Raw genomic sequence first — 21,229 nt, forward strand, 5'->3', positions numbered from 1 at the left:
AATGTTTTCCATCTGATGGTGACCTTGGAAACCTGCCTTAGAGCTCTGTGCAACTTGTGAGCCCACCTGTGCCTCAGTGCTATACTTACAGCTATTTTATATTTGCATATATTTGTATTTCCAGCACAAACCCAGCTTTACTGGCCTGTTTCACACTGCCAGCAGTTTCTTGCTTGTTAGTGGTGCAGAAGGGGTGATGCTGGTTTGGAGACAAGCATGTCCTGGAGGGAGGGAAACACTGCTTGAGAGCTTGTTAGGGCTACCCAGCACATAATTTGTGGCAGGCAGCTCCCTTCCCTTGCAAATTGCTGTGCAGAGGTGCTTGTCAAGCACAGGATGTCCAGTTATTGAGGTGTCACAGTGGCCATGATGAAATGCCTGGACAGGAGATGACTATAGCAGTGACTCAGGCCCTGCTGCTGTGAACAGTTTGTTTTGTGCTCTAAAAAACACAGGACCAGAGTTCCCAGTTTGTTTTGTGCTCTAAAAAACCCAGGACAAGAGCTCCCAGCTTTTATGGGGGGCACTCGGTCTCTGGGTGACTCCTGCTCATCATTCATGGGGAATTCACTGCTGGGCTGGGTTATAAAGCATTAAATCTTCAGCCCGTACAGCAGCTGCTTTCTCTGCTTATTTGTGTGCACACATTATCAATGTGAACCTCAGAGTTTGGTTTCCAAGGGCCAAAATGTCACTATTGCCCCTTCCAGCTGTGCTTATGAACCTCTCTCATTTAGACTCTCATTTTTCACCAAGAGTTGAATCCTCTCAACTTCTCTGGGCTGTCTGGGAAGGATGCTGAGGGTTGCAAGTGGAGCACAGCAGTACCTCTGAAAGGATTTCCTGGCTCCTGGTGACGAGTTGCTGAAATAGCTTTTTATTTGACTGATTTCTATAGTGACTGTTGCCCTGGCAGCAAAGCTTAGAGAGTAGAAGCACAAACACGAGCAGGGCACAATTTGATTTTAGTAGGCTTAGGTTTTCTTTGCTTTGGTTGGGTTTCAAAGTGCTTTAGGAGGAGTTTCAAGATGAACAAACAGATAAGGGAGGTGGTTTTTTACTGGTTTGAGTGGGTGTGGTTTTGTCTCATCAATGTTAATTGTGAGAATTAACCATTTCTGCTTGCAAGGAGACCCCAGACCTGGGCCTTGTCCTCAGCATGGGAAAAGTGTGGAGCTGGTCCAGGGGAGGCCTTGGAGATGCTCCAGGGCTGGAGCCAGGCTGGGAGAGCTGAGGGTGCTCACCTGGAGAGGAGAAGGCTCCAGGGAGAGCTCAGAGCCCTTCCAGGGCCTAAAGGGGCTCCAGGAGAGCTGGAGAGGGACTGGGGACAAGGGATGGAGGGACAGGACACAGGGAATGGCTTCCAGTTCCAGAGGGCAGGGCTGGATGGGATATTGGGCATTAGGAATTGTTCCCTGGCAGGGTGGGCAGGCCCTGGCACAGGGTGCCCAGAGCAGCTGTGGCTGCCCCTGGATCCCTGGCAGTGCCCAAGGCCAGGCTGGAGCAGCCTGGGACAGTGGAAGGTGTCCCTGCCATGGCAGGGGTGGCACTTGGATGGGCTTTAAGGTCCCTCCCAAGCCAGATCATTCCATGATTCTCATGTGGAGAGAATTCATCAGCTGGTGAATTCATGGCTGATTATCTTGTTCTTCAACCAAAAAGTTTGATGCTCCCACCTTTGCTCTTGTGCCCAGCTGATCTGAGAAGAGCAGGTCTTGATGGGCAGGGTTGTAGCAGTGCACCCCAAATCCTTGTTTAACCCTCTGGCCAAGGTGTAGGTGGAAGTGGTGGTGAGAATTACACCCCACGTTTTGAGTTAGCACTTCAGTGTTTACTGGCAACAGGGGAAAAAGGTCCTGTAAACACAAGGAGGTGCCACCTGGAGCCCTTGATGAGGTTGTTTCATCCTGCTCACTCTTGTGTGGGCATTTTGAGGTACTGGTTTTCCACAGCACCATTATCACGGTGCAGTTGGTATTGTTATGGTAATCACATTGTTATTTATAATTCCTTGTCGGGTTCAGGCTCCTTAATGAGGCAGCTCTGCTTCAGGTGGAGGGAATTTTTAGTCAGCCAGGCTAAAGAACCTGTGGCAGAGCTGGGGAGGTTTGTGTGTGCCTCATCCTGGGCTGACACTGCTCCCCACCTTCTGTCTTCAGGAGAGGAGAAGACCTTTTGTGGAAGGGAAGGGCTCAGGGAGAGCTGTGAGTCCCCCACAGTTTCTGCACACCAAACCCCATCAAGCTTTCATGGATGCACCAGAGGGAATGAGGAATTTTTAATGTGGCAAGCTGGAAGGTGTGAGTAAAGAAGCTTTTTTGCCTTCCCTCCCCCATTAGGCAGGCTGTGAAAACAGGCTTGAATAAGAAGTGGTGTTAAAAATTTTAGTTGGTTTTCCTCATTTTAACTCTCAGTGAAAACAACTCATCTCCATGGCCTGTGTCCTTGTCCTTCCTCCTGTATCTTTTACTCTGCTTTTACAAAAGGTGCTTGATAGTGATTTCCACTGGTGGTGTAAGAGCACATTTTGGAACTGATGGTAGATGCCAGCAATGTTGCCCAAACCTGCAGTTTTACTTTTGTTGGTTTTTGTCAGGCTGCCAGGCCAGGTGTCCTGCGGTCACACAGCATTTTGGGACACTCCTGCCAATATCCAAGTGCTATTTGTAGCTGGCAACAGATTTTTCCATCTGGAACTCATCTTAGCACCTGCTGGAAGCTTTCATGGAATGGTTTAGGTTGGAAAAGCCCTCTAAGCTCATCAAGTCCAACCATTCCCCCAGCACTCCCAAGGCCTAGCCCCTGTCCCCAAGTGCCACATCTACAAATGTTTTAAATCCCTCCAGACAGGAATGGTGACTCTGCCACTGCCCTGGGCAACCTATTTCAGAGCTAGACAACCTTTTCCATGGAGAAACTTTTCCCACTACCCAATCCAGCCCTTCCCTGGCAGTGGAGATGTAGTTTGGAGGTTGGCTACAGGCTCCTGAGCTGTGTCTTTAAATGTTGTCAGGGTGGACAGGTATCTGCTCTGTCAGGTTCAGGGATTTGGGAAATGAGGATTTAGGCACTCTAGTGTTGAAAACTGAAAAGATTTAGTTAATACTGGCCTAACTTGTGTGCCCACAGAGTGCTCAGACAACCCCAAAGCTGGGCTGAATGGCTGCTGCAGGCCCAGAGCTTGGGTGGGGGAACAGCATTAAAAATAAATAACTTTGGCTTTATCCTTGTGAGGCACCATCCTGGGATGCAACAAGAAGTCTGTTAGGATTGTCTGTTGGGAATTTGTGCTGCCAGAGCTGGGATTTGAAATGAGCACATGGAGATGGGCAGGTGGAGCTGAGCTGCTGCTCAGTCCTGGCCTTGTAGGAGCTTCTAATGTGGGTTACCATGCATAATTCAGGCCATCCTTTTGCCATGTTCAGAGCTCTGTAACTAAATCCTGATTTGCTAAACACAACTTGAATAATGAAGCAATCTGTGGCTTGAAAGCCTTCCTCAGCATTGAGAGAAAAGGAAGCAAACAGAGCTGTGTCCTCACTTCTGCTCTAAAACAACACAGATTTGCACAAAGTGGAAGATTCATCTTCATCCCTTGCTCTGTGGATTTAAATCTCTGCACTTTCCTGGTGTCCAGAAGTGAGAGGTGGCCTGTCCAAAGTACTGCCAGTCCTTCCATCCAAGGCTTTTTCTTTTCTCTACCATCACAGTTCCTTCTATGGAAAACCAAGTTAAAAACTGCGCCTTGTGTTTCTTGCTGAGCTTGGAGGTAACAGATCAGAAAATTAATTGTGTGTGCAGTGTGGTCATGTTTGCATAGGAGTAAAGCTCTGTATCTGTTCTGAGCCACTTCAGTTCAAATCATGCCAGTAGGGTAAATTATTTTGGTTTTCCTCAGTCACAACTTTGCTCCCTTTGATGAAACACAAACACTTGGGAGCCTGTAAGAGGGCTAAAAATATTCTTTCAGCTGATAAAGGCTTGGTTTGACTTCTGAAAATATGAAGTGGTTTTTTTCCCTGTGCTGTTACCTTCTCACTTCATGTTTATGAGCTGCAGCAGAGCACGTGGTCTGTGGGATGGTGGGGCTTCCACTGCTTTCCTCTCCTTGCTCTGGGGAGGAGCAGTTTGGGTTTTTGGTTGAATAAACACCTCAGATCTGAGGATTTGCTGGTGGTTGCTGCCCTGCCATCACTAACTTGTTTGCTGCTTGTATCTCAAAAATTCAGGAGGAGATTCCAAGCAAGTAACTTGTGTGTGCTTGTAACTTTTGTACTGGAAGCAATCAGCTTTTCTAAGCTATTTCTGCAATTCATTGAGTATAGAAGTTTCTTACCTAGTTCCTCTTTTTTTAAAAAAAAATAAATTTGTCCTGGTTCCTTTTTTTTTTATCTGGTAGTCAACATTTCTTTGAATTGGAGTAGTACAACCTGGTAACAGTTGAATTTACCTCACAGAGCTGCTAAATATTTGCAAACCTAAATGCTTCAGTTTCTTTTCAGGCTAATCTGCTTGATTATTGATTTTCCTGCTGCTCTTTTGGCCCAGACAGCAGACCCTTGTTTATCTACATAAATTTTTTAGTTTTGATGACTATATGTAGCACCTGGTGGAGTTCTGGGATAGGTTGGATGGGGCTTGGAGCAAGCTGGTCTAATGGAAGGTGTTCCTGCCCATGGAATGGGATGAGCTTTAAGGTCCATTCCAACCCAAACCAGTCTGGGATTCTGTGATTTTATGATTTTTGCTTTGCAGAATGAAAAACAGGTTTTGTATTCAGTCACTGGTGCCACACATTCCATTAAGGTACCAGTCTGTAAGAGGTAGAAGAGATTTCTACCACAAATAATACCAAACATTTGCTCTGTAGCTCCTTAAACCCATGAGTATGATGATTGTAAGAGGAGTTTGGGTGCTGCTCATGGACTAGAGCATTGAAATGGAAAATGTAACAAAATCTGAGCAGGAGGGAAGCTTCCCACAGCTGGACAGTGGTGTTCAAGGTGATGTTGTTTTAGGAAATCAATGGTGAGCTTAGGAAGGATGATGCTGCATGTACAAGCTGGAGCTCAAATCTCCAGATTCTGTTGTCCATCCCAACCCAAGCAGAGCTGGTTTTGTGCAGGAATTTTGGCACTGAATGCCATGCTAATGCCTGGTTCTGTGTTTCCCTCCCCAGGAAGAAGAATGCCAACACGAAGATGAAGTAGAGCGTTTCCTACGCTGGCCGCACGCCGGTGTCGGCTGGGTAGGGACGGCCTCTGCCTCTGGCCAAACCCATTGCAGGGACAACAAGATGAAGCCAAGGAGGAGCTTCCCACCACGCTGGAGCCGCAGTGAGTGCTGCCCACTTTAAAAAGCCCATGTGCCACCGTCCCCGGCGAGATGAAAGAAGTGGTGCTGTGGTCACCCGAGGAGGTGACCGGCTGGCTGACGGACAATGCCGTGCCGGAGTACTGTGAGCCCCTGAAGAACTTCACCGGGCGGGACCTCATCAACCTGACGGAGGAGGATTTCAAGAAATCCCCTCTGTCCCGGGTGTCTTCCGACAGCGGGCAGCGGCTGCTGAACATGATCGAGGGGCTGAAGATGGCTCACCACATGGAGGCTCACAAGAATGGCCACGCCAACGGGCACGTGCGCGCCGGCGACGCCGCGCGCCAGAACGGCTTCGGCGCCGCGCTCAAGCTCAATGGGGGCATCCCCAACGGGTTCAAGAAGGAGATGATCAAGATCCCCATGCCCGAGCCGGAGCGCTCGCAGTATCCCATGGAGTGGGGCAAGACTTTCCTGGCTTTTATTTATGCACTTTTTTGTTTCGTCTTCACCACGGTGACTATCTCGGTGGTTCATGAACGAGTGCCTCCCAAGGAGGTGCAGCCTCCGCTCCCAGATGCATTTTTTGATCGCTTTGATCGGGTGCAATGGGCTTTTTCTATTTGTGAAATCAACGGCATGATCCTTGTAGGACTGTGGTTTGTTCAGTGGCTGCTCTTAAAATACAAGTAAGTAAAACCTTTTCAACACTTGAGTGCTTCTGGCAGCTTTTGGAGGGCAGATGCTGGTTTGCACCCAAACAAAATGAAGCTTCTTGTGATCTTCTTGTCTCAGTTTTCAAAGGTGAGGTAGCATGCAGTGTGAAGTGCTTGTGCAGAAGGCAGAGGTCCAAATGTTCCCTAAGAAGCTGAGCAACACCCCTGAGTGTTTAACTCAAACCTTCTCCATGGGTGAAGAGCCTGGATTGGATGAAATGATGTTCTGAACTCACTGTTTGTTCTGAGGGAACACAGCTCATGCTTTTGTGAGGGCAGCTGTGAACCAGGATCCAAGGGAATGGCTGGAGATTTAGGTTGGATTTCAGGGCAAGGTTCTTTCCCCAGAGGGTGCTGGGCACTGAACAGGCTCCCCAGGGAATGGGCACAGCTGCCAGAGCTCCAGGAGGATTTGTGCAATGCTCCCAAGGATGTATGGAGTGGGATTATTGGGGTATCTGTGCAGGGACTGGATCTGGACCAATGATCCTTGTGGGTCCCTTGCAGCTCAGGATATTCCATGATTTTAAACCCAAGGGAAACAGCTTGAGGGGGTGGTGTGGGATTGTTCTCAAAAAGGAGGTGTGGGGTTCATATGGCCATCCCAGGGATCAAGCACCCTGTGGTGGAGCTGAGCAGAGCCTGTAGGTGAGGAACAGCAGAATCCTTGGAGGTTTTGAAGCAGTGAGATGTGGGTTGAGTTGATGTAGCATACATATATTGGTGTCACTGGCAGATGTGAAGATCCCCCCTGCCATGTCCCCATTTGCTTTGGGGTGTCTGTTTTTATTTATGTTCTAGAATCACAGAATGTTTGGGGCTGAAGGGACCCTCAAAGTCATCCCATTCCAACCCCTTGCCATGGGAAGTCCCCTTTGGAAGGGCCTCTTCTGGTGTTAGGGGAAGATGCCAGAGCTTGGTCAGTCTATGCACTGACCATGGAATGTTTCAAGGACCAAAATGCCTCTTTTCTATCCATGAGCAGAGGTCTGAGAGGCCCAAGCTGTGGCTGAGCAGGAGAAAGGGAAGAGCAGGAGAGGAACAAGAGCCCAGTGAGGTGGCTTCATCTGGAGAACCTGATTCTTGTGGCTTTGGATGGGGCACACCAAAGGGGTGCAGACTCAGTGCTGCAGAAAAGCTGAATCCCTTTTGTGCTGGGGTTATCCCCTCCCTTTGAAACTTCATTCAGAAATAATGGGAGGGCATTGGGCCAGATGGGCCTTCCTCACTTCTGCTTCCTCATCCCTGGAGGTGCCCAGGGCCAGGTTGGACTTTGGGGCTTGGAGCACCCTGGGACAGTGGAAGGTGTCCCTGCTGCGGCAGGAGTGGCACTGGATGGGCTTTAAGGTCCTTTCCAAGGCAAATATTCTGTGATTCAATGATTCTGATGCTGTCCATGGCACGGGGTTGGGCTGGTGTCTCTCCAGAAGGCAGGAGCAGGTCTGGCAGGGCACTCTGGAGCTCAAGGAAGCTGCAGAGGCAGATGAACTTCCCTGGGAAGCATTCCCAGATGCTGTGGGAGAAGCACAGTGCCAGGATTGTGTTTGGCTCATGGGGCTGAAGGAGCAGCCTGCTCCTGCTGAGGTCTGCAGAGCTGGGATGGAGCTCTCTGGGCCAGGAACATGTGTGGAGGTTGCACTTGCTGGCTCTGAGTCTCACACTCACACAAATCCTCCTGGGAGAAAGGGAAATATGAAGCTTTTAACATTTATTTTTACTTTATATTAAAGTGAAGAGCTCTCTCAGATTTTCCCAAGTTAAAATATGCCAAATCCAGCAAAGTCAAGTGGTAGTTTTAATTAAAAAAATAAATTCAGTGCTCAGAGAAATGCTTCTTTGGTCTCTCAGAATATGGTGTTGCTCAGCCTTTAATCCCCAACCCCCTGTTTGCCTTAATGTTAAAAAGAAAAAGGCAGGTTCATGTCTGGTTCTAAAAGCCACAAGGGTGAGATATGAGAGGAAAAATTCTGCAGAGGAGAACTCCTGGAATTCTGGTTCTAAAAGCCACAAGGGTGAGATATGAGAGGAAAACTTGTGCAGAGGAGAACCCCTGCTCTACTGGAGTGGTGCCCTCCACACTTAAATTTCAGTTTGTGGAAAAAGATGAATAATTATCATTCTTAACTCACAGCTTTGCCCAAGTTTACACCAGGAGAGGGAAGAAAAAGCCTGGAATAGTGTGCTACAGCAGGGAGTGCTCCAGTGCAAAATGTGTTTAGCCTGCAAGAGTTGAATTTTTCCTGATAAATCAAGGCACTGAAGGTGCCTTGCAAGTTTGCCTTGGCACTGCAAACTCATACTCCTCCAAGAGTGGAGCACTCCAGTTTAATAACTATGCCAAAAGCACTAAAAAATTTAAAAGGTGGCCAATTTTGACTTTTGAAAGAGCTCAGCTTGATAGGAATATTTATTTTTTAAAGTGAGCAAAATAGCAACAATTGAATTCCAGTGCCTGAAGGGAGCCTCCAAGAAAGAAAGAGAGAGACTGGGGACAAGGGATAGAGGGACAGGACACAGGGAATGGCTTCAGACTGCCAGAGGGCAAGGATGGATGGGATATTGGAAGGAATTGTTCCCTAGCAGGGTGGAGAGAGCAGCCCAGAGCTGCCCCTGGATCCCTGGCAGTGCCCAAGGCCAGGTTTGGAGCAGCCTGGGATAGTGAAAGGTGTCCCTGCCATAGCAGGGGTGGAATGAGATGATCTTGGAAGGTTTCTTCCACTCCATACTGTTCTTGGATTCTGTGAATGGCAGAACCTGCAGCTTGAAATGGCCATGAGTGCAAAGAGCAGTGATTTAAAATGAACCAAACCCGCAGGGTCTGTAGCCAGTGGCACACGAAGGGTGATTGCTGTAATTGGATTCACCCCAATTTCTGTAACCCTGGCAGTGATCTCTCCTTAGGATCTCTCCAGAGGCTGCTCCTGTCCTGGTGGATGTGCCAGGAGAGGTTTAATTGTCTTTTTTGGAGGTGTTACCCCAGTGGGGCAGTTATGGGGCTGGCTGTCCCTCCTGAGCCCATCTTTTACCCCAGGTGCTCATGCTGGTTTTGCAGAAGCACCTCACAGGACCCCAGATGTGCATCTGCCCTCTCTGTGAGCATCAGCCCTCACTAATAAATGTGGCTGTGGCTGTGCTCCCTGCAAACACCCTGTCCTGCAGCCAGCCCAGCTCTGCATTTTTATTTGGGGGCTTTCCTTGCTGATGTGAACTGCTTCCTTTATAACGCTGCTCAGGAAAGATGTGTTCTCTCACTCCTCTGGGTTACACAGGAGATCCTTTGTAATCACTGAATTGTGTGTCAGCTGGAATAAACTTACTTCTTTTCATCCCACAATGAAAATCCTGTAACTTTATCCCCCGCCTCAGATAGGAAATCAGTGACTGGCCACAGCTAACAGAGGGGTGTGGGGCATGAAATCCCCTTTAATGTCTTCAGCACCCAATCTGCACAGGGTTCTGCATCCTAATCCTTAGATTGCCTGTATTCATCTTCAAAGGCAGTGTGAGCCGTGTTGCCTCTGTGTTCCTGGCCTGGAATATTTGTGGAGTAGTTCAGCATTCCCTGATAGTGTCACGAGTTTCCAAAGCCTCAGGAGAAACCAGCTGCTGCTTTGTTTTATTTACCTTTGTGGATTTTGTTTCCCTCCTTATTTGTGGCTGTTTTTTCTCCCTGGCAGGTCTATAATTAGCAGAAGGTTTTTCTGTATCGTTGGCACACTATACCTGTACCGGTGCATTACCATGTATGTGACTACACTCCCAGTACCTGGAATGCATTTCAAGTGTTCTCCAAAGGTAAATTCCTCATCTGCCTGTTTCCCCCTCACCCTGCTCTTCCCAAAGCTGCTTTCTCAAGAAGTGTTTCTAAGGGAGGGGATTCTGCCCCCCTGCCCTGCTCAGGCGAGAGCCCACCTGGAATTCTGTGCACAGTTCTGGTGTCTCCAGCATCAGGAGGGCATGGAATTGTTGGAGCAGGTCCAGAGGAGGTTATGGAATTGCTGATGGGTCTGGAGCCAGGCTGGGAGAGCTGGGAATGCTCAGCCTGGAGAAGGGAAGGGTGTGTGGAGGCCTCAGAGCTCCTTCCAGAGCCTGAAGGGGCACAGGGGAGCTGGAGAGGGAATCTGCAACAGGAACTGGAGGGACAGGACACAGGGAATGGGTTCAGACTGACAGAGGGCAGGGCTGGATGGGATATTGGGAATCAGGAATTGTTCCCTGGCAGGGTGGGCAGGCCCTGGCACAGCTGTGGCTGCCCCTGGATCCCTGGCAGTGCCCAAGGCCTGGCTGGACTTTGGGGCTTGGAGCAGCCTGGGACAGTGGAAGGTGTCCCTGTCATGGCAGGGGTGGGATGGGTGAACTTCAAGCCCAAACCAGCCCAAACCATTGTATAATTTTAATTTGAGAGTGCTGGTTTGGTGTGACAGGGACACCCTTCTGCCCTCTCAGTGGAGGTGCAGTGCAGGGATTTCCACCCTTCTCAAAGCACTGAGCTACCCAAATTTTGTGGCATTTTCAGCTAATTTGCATGATCAGCATGTTCCTGTCCCCACTGAAGCTGCTGAAGGTGTGCAACCTTTGCCATGTGTGAGTCACTGATTTCTAAATGAACACACACCTCAGTGTGCCAAATCCAGATAGGATTTGTGGTTGAAAATGGCCCAGAGAGACTTTCCTAAGCCTGTCTCCTGCACATATTTTTGCAATTCTGGTAGCACAAGGACTTCTCACCTCCTCCCCAGCCCAGCCCTGACTCCCAGGGATAAATTGTGAAAGCCATGGCTGAAACAAGGCTACTGGGACAGAGGTGCTGAGCCTTGTGGTCAGCCTGGGAGAGCAATTCAGTGCTCAGGGTGGAGATGGGACAGAGCTGGTGGTGTTGCATCCACCCCTGGTCATCCAGCATTGCTGGAATCCTGGTCCTTGCTGCAATTCCTGGGGCTGGCTGTGCTGTGACAGAGCTGAAGCAGGAGAAAGGGCACAAGCACAGCCATAAATCAGCTGGAAGCTGTAAAAATCACTGAGGTACAGGTAATAAAAGCCTGATTGGACTCGATCCACGTGCTGAGGTACAGTTGTAAAATCCTGATTGGACTTGATCCATGTGCTGTAATTGTTTTGGTGATGATTGGCACATCCAAACAAAGCTTTGGTTCCTCAGGGAAGTCCAGCCAGAACTTTTGTGGCTTTTTGAAGGATTTTGGAAAGAGGAATGAGTAGGAGAGGATCAGCACTGTGCTTGAACAGCCTGCTGCTAGGAAATTAAAAAAGGGAGAACACCAGGTATTTATGGGCTGGAGTGAATAAATCTGCCTGTTTGGGGAATTTGGGGAATTTATGGCCTTGGCAAATCCTTCTCATGACTCAAGTAGAGACAAGCTGAGGGCCCTGATAAGATTAAGGAGTTTTCTTGAAAGCACTAAATGTACTGGTGGGAAAAGAATAACCTCTCAACACCTTATTGAGTTCTGTGTGATTGTGAAAAGTGGGCTTTGGGGAGCAGTTTGGTGTTTGTGAGCAACTGTTAGCAGGAAATGTTTAATTCCTGCAAAGAACATGCTCCAGTCTGTCAGAAATTATTAATTTCCACTTCTTAAAGCAAGGCCAAGCTTTAAAATAAAAACATAATGGCCAGTCTGGGGTGGGGGGGAGTCTGTTTCCTTTTGACAGTTCAGTGATGTCAATGGATTTTCAAACACCAAAAAAAAAATGAGGTGAGGATGCAGCACCAAGGTGTGCATTGATCCATTAGTCCCTGCTTCCTGATGGGTCCCAGAGCTTCTCCACACATCCTGGTTGTCCCATTTTTTGTGGATTTGTTTAATATTTGGCCTTGGTTAAGAGCAGCAAAAGTGTTGGGCAGTGCCAGCTGCCCTCAGTCACACTCAGGAGAGGGAGCAGAGTGTCCTCTGGGAAGGACTTGGTTTGCTTGGATTTGCCTTTCCTTGGGCAAACTGAAGCTTTTCTAGGAATGCTCCTGGAAAAGGAGCATTTGGGGGTGGGTCAGAGCAAATCTGGGTGTGGAGGGAGATCCCTGTGTGGATTCAAAGCACAAGTCTGGCCCTGTGCTCTGACAGACAGCACAGATGTTTCTGTTGGAGTGGGAAGCAGAAGGAAATAATGTAGCAGGTTTTTCCAAGGCTTTGGGGTTTGGAGTGAGATGTTCCTCTGTTCATCAGATCCTGGCTTTGGCTGTTCAGTCTGGGCAGTTCCTCCTGGTTTCTGTTGGATGATCACCAGTAGGGCCTGTGCTGTTACCAACAACATGACCTAAATTAAACCTCATTTATTTTAGAGTGTGCTGACTCTTGAACAGAAGGAAAATCTCACCTGAGCACCAGCTACAAGAGGTGCAAAGCACCAAAACACTCCTGTCTCATTGCCAGTCTTTTTCCTGCTAGAAATGTGCTGCCAGCTTTTAGGAAAGGCTGAGGATTTATTTATCCGCTGATTGATCTTGTGGATCAAAGCAGAAGGGGAGGAGAACTGTGGCACTCACATTCTCTGATAAAATCCCTTTGCCCAGGATTTTTCTCCTGGGAAGCTGAGAAACCTCAGAGAAAAGGAAAACAATTCTTGTCTCATTTGCTTCTCCTGTGCTGTGCTCACATGTGGAATGTGTTTGGAGATTGTTCAGCCACAGGTGATTGTTTGTTGCATTCTGCTGTGAGTTGTTTTCACTCATTGGCCAATCACAGTCAGGCTGTGTCAGGACTCTGGAGAGAGTCACAAGTTTTCATTATTAGCTTTAGAGCATTTAGTAGGTATCCTTTTTGTATTCTTTAGTATAGATAGTATAATATAATATAATATAATATAATATAATATAATATAATATAATATAATATAATATAATATAATATAATATAATAATAAATTAGCCTTCTGAGAACATGGAGTCAGATTCATCATTCCTTCCTGCCCCGGGGGTCCCTGCAAATACAATAAAGAACTAAAAAGCCAAATTGCTGCTTAAAACCATTGCTTTGAGCTGTGATATTTTATTGTGCTTTTGTGTTTTGCTGTCCCACCAGCTCTTTGGAGACTGGGAATCTCACCTGAGAAGGATAATGAAGTTGATTGCTGGCGGAGGCTTGTCCATCACGGGCTCCCACAACATGTGTGGGGATTACCTGTACAGCGGCCACACCGTCATCCTCACCCTCACCTACCTGTTCATCAAAGAGTGTGAGTGCCCTGCTGCCCTCCCCTGCTGTGCTGCCTTCCTCTCTGAGGGGTTCCTGTTGTGTTCATGAGCCAAATTCCAGTTAAAATATCTGCGTGCTCCATGGTGAAACAGCCTCACGCTGGGTGTTGGGGGAAAATTCTTCACTAGGGGGATTGGAAGGGTTTGGGTTGGGAGGGACCTAAAAGCCATCTCATCTCACCCCCTGTCATGGCAGGGACACTTTCCACTGTCCCAGGCTGCTCCTTGCCCTGTCCAACCTGGCCTGGAGCACCTCCAGGGATCCAGGGGCAGCCCCAGCTGCTCTGGGAATCTGAACCTCCCCACTCTGCCAGGGAACAACTCCTAATTCCCAATATCCCATCTAAACACAAGCAGGTTGATTTGACTGGCCAGGGTATTATATATCTTAATATATATATATATATCTTATTTTATATCTTATATAAGATATATTATATCTTTCTCAAAAGATTTCATACCTTTTCTCATTTCCAAGGATGTCATTACCCCTGAGTACAATTTTAAGCTCCACCTTTAAGAGAGTGATCCTTATTTTGTGATCTCAGCATTCCTGCTGTCAATGTGAGCCCAGGCACCTCTGTGGCAGGCAGGATTGCAGTCCATGACCTCAGCTAATCACTGCAGCAGTCCTGATAAGCTTCCACTGATGAGTAACCCCTGCTTGTGCTTCTTTCTTTGCAGATTCCCCACGGCGACTCTGGTGGTACCACTGGCTCTGCTGGGCTCTCAGCATGGTGGGGATGTTCTGCATCCTCCTTGCTCATGACCACTACACTGTGGACGTGGTGGTGGCTTACTACATCACTACAAGGCTATTCTGGTGGTACCACACAATGGCCAACCAGCAAGTGAGTGCCTGCCACTCCTTGGATGCTCCTGCTTGTAGCCTGGGGTGGGGTGAGAATATCCAGGCTCACCCATGTCCTGTGGAGAGTCCCTCTCTTCCTCCCAGCTATTGGGTTTGCAGGGGAGAAAGAGGCATCATGCATCATTCATTGGGTTCTTGACCACAAAAATATGGAAAGGGCTTCCCAAAGGCAGGCAGGACTCTCCCACCCCTGGGTAACCTCAGTTTTTTGAATTCTCCTGAATTTGGGCTAGGTGGCCACATTTGTGACAGAACAACAAACCACTTAGATTCTTTTGCCTTGGTTTTGTTTAGTTTGGTGGTTGAGGCCAGCTGGGGTTTTCCTGTGCTCTGTGGCTCTGTGCCACAGGTCCCTTGAGGTGCAGGAGGAGGCCTCACTAAAAAGGGAACTGGTTTGTGAAAGGGCTTCCAGGGGGTGGAGAGTTCTCCTGGCTGGTGAACTGGAACAGTCAGGGAGGAGCTGACAGTGCTGAGGAAGGTGAGACCTCCTCTGCTGTGCAGGGCAGGGTCAGGAGATCAGGAGATCAGGGCAAGGTTCTTCCCCCAGAGGGTGCTGGCACTGCCCAGGCTCCCCAGGGAATGGGCACAGCCCCGAGGCTGCCAGAGCTCCAGGAGAGCTTGGACACTGCTCCAGGGATGCCCAGGGTGGGGTTGTTGGGGTGTCTTTGCAAGAACAGAGGCTGGATCAATGATCTCTGTGGGTCCCTTCCAGCTGTGCATGTTCCATGGTTCTCTGAGAGGAAATGCACAAGTCTTTGCCACAGATGGTAGACAAGGGAGTTAACAGATATTTTTAGCTCCCTAGCAGCACATTGGTGTCCAGATACTTTGTGTTCATGGTCAAAGATCTTTTGCTTATCTATGACATATGCTGGTAATTATGTGTAATAAAGACATCCTACAGTGGTAGAAGATGAATTTATATTATGACAGTGCAGATTTTAGATCCTATCACAGAATCATCATGGGCTGGAAAGGGCCCTAAAGGTCATCTAGGTCCCACCTTGTTATTCCACTGGTTTGGTGCTGCCTGAAGCAAAACACCACAGCCATGTTTGACTAATTGCCAATTAGGTGCCCTTTGATGTTCACTCAGCTTGGGAGGCACTGTGCCCATGCTCTGCAGCTCTTGTCGCACAACAGCTGAGGGTTCCACGCACAATCCGGAGCCTTCCACACTTTCACTCTGCTCCTGAGCTCCCAGAGCAGTGATGCTTCCAAGCTGGAAGTGCTGGAGTGCCCCCAGTCCTGCTGAGGAATTGCTTCAGCAGAGCTTTGGTGTGGAAATGTTCCTGTCCTGCTGCCTGAGCTGCCAGCATGTTGGGAAATGCCAGTCCCTGGCTCCTTCCCTGCTGCTCTCTCCTTCCTCCTGCTGGGGCTTGTGCCTGGCTTTAAAATTAAAAGCAACAATGGATTTATTTGACACATGAGCTTGACATGGAGATGAAACTCGAGAATACAAGCCCTGTGTGTGCTTGTGTGCACACGTTTGCACACGTGTGCTCATGTGTTCCCTTTGAGGGGTGGATACGGGGACCCCTGGCTCTGGTGTGGATAATAGGCAGCAGAGGGTTGGATGTGGTTGGGCTGGGGCTTGCTCATGGCTGAGAGAAGCAGAAGGTAGGTGGGAGCAGTCTGGGAGCATGTGGAGGGCAGGGCAGGGTTCTGGCTTCCTCCAGGTGGGTTGGGACGTGCCCTGCTCATGGCTCCATGATGCAGTAAGGTGGAAAATGATAAAGAAAAGCCATATAAAATCAAGCCTGCTCTGGCTGGCCTCTCATTTCTTGTAAGGGAAGCTAGCACTGTGCAAGTTCCCATGTGAAAGCAATCCTGGTGTGAGCAGTTTGTTAGCATAACAATCTATTCCTGGGTGAAAAAACAACCAGCACCTGTATAAACTGTTTTTACACCATTAGATAGAAAAATTAAAATTATCTCTCACAAACAACTTTTCCTGCACATATTCACTGGGGGTTTTAGTGACCAATCAATACAGAATATAACTTGTTACTAACAAATAAATAATTGGCAAGAAAGCTCCTGACCAATTGGAGTCACACATGAGGTCTGTAAAACTGTACAAAAAGGAGTTATGTGACTAAAGAAGGGGCTTTTTCCTCCATGAAGAAAGTGGAGTAATTTGTAATGTATTCCCATAGCTGCACAGGCACACAGCGAGCCCCAAAGAGATTCCTGAGCCCCATGGAATTTCAGAGGCACTTACAGAACATCCTGCTTTGGGATGGCATTTTCATTCCCAAAGGAGGCCAGACACCTGTTTTGGGCCACTCCTTCTTTCCTGTGGGCCCATCAAACAACTGAGGTCCTGCAGGCAGGGGTGAGCAGGTTTGGTGTGTGGGATCTGTTTGGGAGGTGAGATTTTGGGAGCAGCAGGAAGCAGGACAGCACCTATTGGAATATTTACCAGTATTATGGACAGGACGTGCCTGAGCTTGTCTGGTCTTGGTGCTGAACCAAATAGCAACACTGTGGTGTTTGACCCCAGAGACACCTTTGGCTAAGCTGGATGATGCAGCTGGGCATGTGGAGACAAGTCCAGGCGTGCAGGAGCTCTGGTGGTGGTGGGATGGAGCCTCCTCCCTTAAGAGGGTCCAATCCTCAGGTTTTCCTCTGTGGAGAAGCTTTAAAGAGTCAGTTCTGATGGAGGGTTTCAATCCAGAGCTTTATTCCTGGCCCACAGGCCTCTGAACCCAGCAACAGCTCCAACAGAACTCTCCAAACCACTTGGTTGCTGTTCTTTTACCCCAGCCACCTCCTCAGTCACCTCAGGCAGCAGGACAGGAACATTTCCACCCCAAAGCTCTGCTGAAGCAATTCCTCAGCAGGACTGGGGGCACTCCAGCACTTCCAGCTTGGAAGCATCACTGCTCTGAGAGCCCAGGAGCAGATGAAAGTGTGGAATGCTCTGGATTGTGTGTGGAACCCTCAGCTGTTGCGAGACAGGAGCTGCAGAGTGTGGGCACAGAACCCAGTGCCTCCCAAGCTGAGTGAACATCAAAGGGCACCTAATTGGCAATTAGTCAAACATGGCTGTGGTGTTTTGCTTCAGGCAGCACCAAACCAGTGGAATAATGAGTAGGACCTACAAGGGAGCAGGGAAGGGGTTGGGAGCCACCACCAGGTCCAGGAGAGGAGGTCTCAAGGGACAAAGGACACTTGGAGGGCATCCTTTGAATCTGCCTGTGACAGTGTTCACAGGGGTTCTTGGATGAGGGAAGAGATGAGGATCTGACTCCATGTTTCAGAAGGCTTGATTTATTATTTTATGATATATATTACATTATAACTATACTAAAAGAATAGAAGAAAGGATTTCATCAGAAGGCTGGCTAAGAATAGAAAGGAAGGAATGATAACAAAGGCTTGTGTCTCGGACAGAGAGTCTCAGCCAGCTGGACTGTGATTGGCCATTAATTAGAAACAACCACATGAGACCAATCACAGATCCACCTGTTGCATTCCACAGCAGCAGATAATCAATGTTTACATTTTGTTCCTGAGGCTTCTCAGCTTCTCAGGAGGAAAAATCCTAAGGAAAGGATTTTCCATGAAAAATGTCTGCAACATCTGGCAGTCACTCAGTGCCCTTCTGGAATTCCAAGATTGACAGTGCTGGGAGGGGAAAGGAGAGGTGGCTGACACATTTGGGAGGGAATTATCAGGGGAGCAACCCGAGGTTCTGGGGTAAACCCTGAAATCACAGCACAACAACCACCGACGAGCAACAACCACAGATTGGTTGAGTTCCTCACGGACGAGCGGTGGCGCGAATAAAGGACCTGCCCTTCAGCAATCCTCTTTTTGTCCTCCTCCCCCTGCAGGTGCTAAAAGAAGCTTCCCAAACGAACCTCCTTGCAAGGGTGTGGTGGTACAAGCCCTTCCAGTACTTTGAGAAGAATGTGCAAGGCATTGTACCTCGCTCGTACCACTGGCCCCTGCGGTGTCCGGCGCTGGCGCGGGGCCGGCAGGTCAAGTACAGCCGCCTGGCGAGTGACACCAGGTAACAGCAGTGTCACCCCGCAGGACCTGCCCCAAGTGCTCACACCTCCCAGAGAAGATGCCATAAACAAACACCCACCGCTCCCCGAGCCCTTTCTTTAGCAGCTCCCCCCTGGACCTGACCTGTTCAGTTACCTGGTAAGCACTGTGATCTTTTTTTCTCTCCAAAGGATCTGCGTTGGACAACAATAAAAGAGAATTTAACTGATCATGCACTGTTATACATTTCTTGTTGGTAGAGTTGGGATTTGCATTTTGCCCATCACCATTGTTCCTTTGTATATGATGCGACAACATAGATGAAAAAGCTTTTATATCATGAGTTCTGGTCTTTCCAGTCACGTCTGGGAACAAAGCATATTATTTTCTTGGGAAAACATACTTTTCATATCTCTTGCCCCAAAGATTGGGCTGTAAGCCATTTTCTAGCAAATGACTATATGAAGGTTTCTAAATATCTGCCTTGGGTGAAATCAAGAAATCTTTCTACCTGTTGCACCTGCGCTACGAATAAGATGACAGACACAGAAAGGTTTGGTAAATCCTGATTTTGTAGATTCTGCAGTGACTGACTGTGTCAAAAAAGTGCAAAAAAAAAAAAAAAGAAAAAAAAACAAAAAAAAAAAGAGAGAAAAAATGTAAAGTGATTTTCTAAGTATTTCCTAACTTTATTTTTCAAAATGTGTATGAAAATAAAAAAAATTAAATTTAAAAAGATTTTTACATGTCAGAGAATAGAGAGTTAAAAAAAAATTTAAAGAAAATGCTTCTTGGGAGAGAGAGAGATTTGTCTATGTTTCTAGTGCCTTTCTTGTCTTGATTGTATGGTCAGTAGGCAGTCTTAAATGTTTTTATTTAAAATAAAGTATTCCATGAAAGCAGAATTATATATACTGTATAATTACTAATTTTTGCATTTATAGCTAAATTAAACTGGAAATTTGCTTATAATATTGAAATTGCCACGTGTAGGGAAAAGCCTCCCACCCCACCAAATACAAAAGGGTCCGACCTTGCTCACACATTGTGGGCAGGTCAAGCTAAAAAAGAATCACTTTATTGTTCTACTTGGTAGCTGGGTTTTAAAAAGCAAAACAGCCATGAATTCCTGTTTTTTAAGAATTTTACAGATGATCACTGAGTGAACTATGAATGGTTTCTCCATCCCCTTATCGGAGTGTTGTTGAAAAACAACAAAGATAATCTATTTCTTTAAAATATTTGTGCAGAAACTGCATGGAATTCTTAAGTTTCCACTCCTACCATACATACTGTATGTTTGGGGAAGTCTCCTATCCTAAAACTTGCCAATGTGCAGAACAAAAATAGTTTTTATAAAAAAAACAAAAAAAAGAAAAGAATGAAGAAGAGAAAAATATATATATAAATATATATATATATATATATCCATTCTGTATTTTACGTGAAGCAGAGTTATCTTCTGTAGGTTTTTTGTGTATTCACAAGGTGATATTTGTATTGTAAAACAACAATGGTGAAGGAAAATAAAAAAAGGCTTTTGAAAAATGTAGTTTCCTTTTATCTTCTTAATAATTCAGTTGAAATTTAAAGCTGGGTTTATTCTTCCAAACCTTGCCTTTAAGTTGATGTTATTGCACTGTAGGCCATCCGATGTGGACTGTATGGAAACTGCATTGATGTGGAATTGCTGTTGGGCAAAACAGTGCCTTAATTACCTGAAATAAATGCTATGCAATCGGGAGGAGCCTTCCTGGGAGCCATCTCCAGGCCTTGAAAAATCTACCCTGCAACTGCTGGGATGCAGCACAGGGCAGGGTGGGCATCCCTTCCCCCAGCAGCTGCCAGAAACAACAACAACAAAAAAAAAAAAAACCAAAAAAAAAAACCAAAAAAAAAAAAAAGAGAAGAGAAGCCAATTTCTGTGCGTCCGTGGCAGTGAAAGTGTCATTTTTTTTGTAATTATTTTCCTTTTTCCTTTTTCCTTTTTCCCCTTTCCTTTCCTTTCCTTTCCTTTCCTTTCCTTTCCTTTCCTTTCCTTTCCTTTCCTTTCCTTTCCTTTCCTTTCCTTCCCTTCCCTTCCCTTCCCTTCCCTTCCCTTCTCTTCCCTTCCCTTCCCTTCCCTTCCCTTCCCTTCTCTTTCCCTTCCCTTCTCTTTCCCTTTTCTTTTTTTTCGGGGATATTTTATCTCTGCCTCTCTGCCCTGTTCCTCAGCCTTGGCCAAAACCCTGGAGAGCTGGTGGGATGCTGGTGCTGCTGCTGTTCCTTATCAGTTCTGTCTCCCTGGGAAGGATGGATGGAGGGATGGAAGGAGGGAGGGGTTCCTTGGCCAAGCCCTTTGCAACAGCATTTGCAGAGCTGGGTGGGAATTTAGGGCTCTGCTGTGCCTTCAGTTCTCTGCTTTTTGGGGCTAAAAGTCGGTTTTTCAACAGCCCAGCTGATTTTTGAGGTGATTTTTGAGAGATTTGGTGCTCCCAGACGTAACCCGAGGAGTAGATTTTTCAAGACCTGGCATCACGCACACCCGAACCATTGACATAAATAAATGTATGGATATATATGCACATGACATTAAATGGAATCTGCTCAACCCTGCCTTGTGGTGTGTGACTTTGTGCATGGCTCTGGCTCCTCGTGGTCCCATCTGTGCTCAGCAGGGCAGGGAGCCTGGCAATGGGAGCTGCTGCCTCTGGAGAAGGGACCAGGGCTGGGTTTGGGACACAGGTGCTGGGCGTTGGCTCACTGCAGGCTGTGGAGCCTGTGCTGCCTTGGCTGGGTGGGATGGGATGGGATGGGATGGGATGGGATGTGCCTCGGGATCAGGGCATGGTGCTGATGGATCCCAAATTTTCCTCTGTGTTTTCCCCATGTATTGGTTTGGAAAGACAGGAGGCTGCTAGGGAAGGCAGGAGCCTCCCCTGAAATGGAGAATGTAAACCCTCCCCACCCCTCTGAACTGCTATAAATTTTAAATTAAGGGGCTCTCAGGCAAAAATATGGGAGCAGGAAATAACAGTTCTTTAATAGGGAAAAAATAAAAGGATAAAATAAACAATGCAGTACACTAGAACAACACTGACAGAGTCAGAACGCAACCTGACACCCTGTGGGTCAGGGTGTTGG

The 21,229-nt window shown here is 47.5% G+C and overlaps 1 protein-coding gene across 4 annotated transcripts in view; it reads left to right on the top strand.

Moving 5' to 3' along the window:
- Nucleotides 1-19,503, top strand: part of SGMS1 (sphingomyelin synthase 1) — a 66,312-nt gene extending 46,809 nt beyond the window's left edge. For all 4 annotated transcript variants that reach the window (XM_054288390.1, XM_054288392.1, XM_054288391.1 and 1 more), the window contains 5 exons: nt 5,180-6,005; nt 9,710-9,827; nt 13,064-13,217; nt 13,921-14,087; nt 17,950-19,503. In XM_054288390.1, coding sequence (XP_054144365.1) covers nt 5,386-6,005; nt 9,710-9,827; nt 13,064-13,217; nt 13,921-14,087; nt 17,950-18,132 — 1,242 coding nt within the window. In that variant the 5' untranslated portion in view covers nt 5,180-5,385 and the 3' untranslated portion in view covers nt 18,133-19,503. The remainder of the gene's footprint in view (nt 1-5,179; nt 6,006-9,709; nt 9,828-13,063; nt 13,218-13,920; nt 14,088-17,949) is intronic.
- Nucleotides 19,504-21,229: the final 1,726 nt, after the last annotated feature.

This window comes from Melozone crissalis, unplaced genomic scaffold (assembly GCF_028551555.1).
Source record: "Melozone crissalis strain CALT ecotype California unplaced genomic scaffold, PUWL_Pcris_2 ptg000062l_1, whole genome shotgun sequence".
In the NCBI taxonomy this organism is placed as follows: Eukaryota; Metazoa; Chordata; class Aves; order Passeriformes; family Passerellidae; genus Melozone; species Melozone crissalis.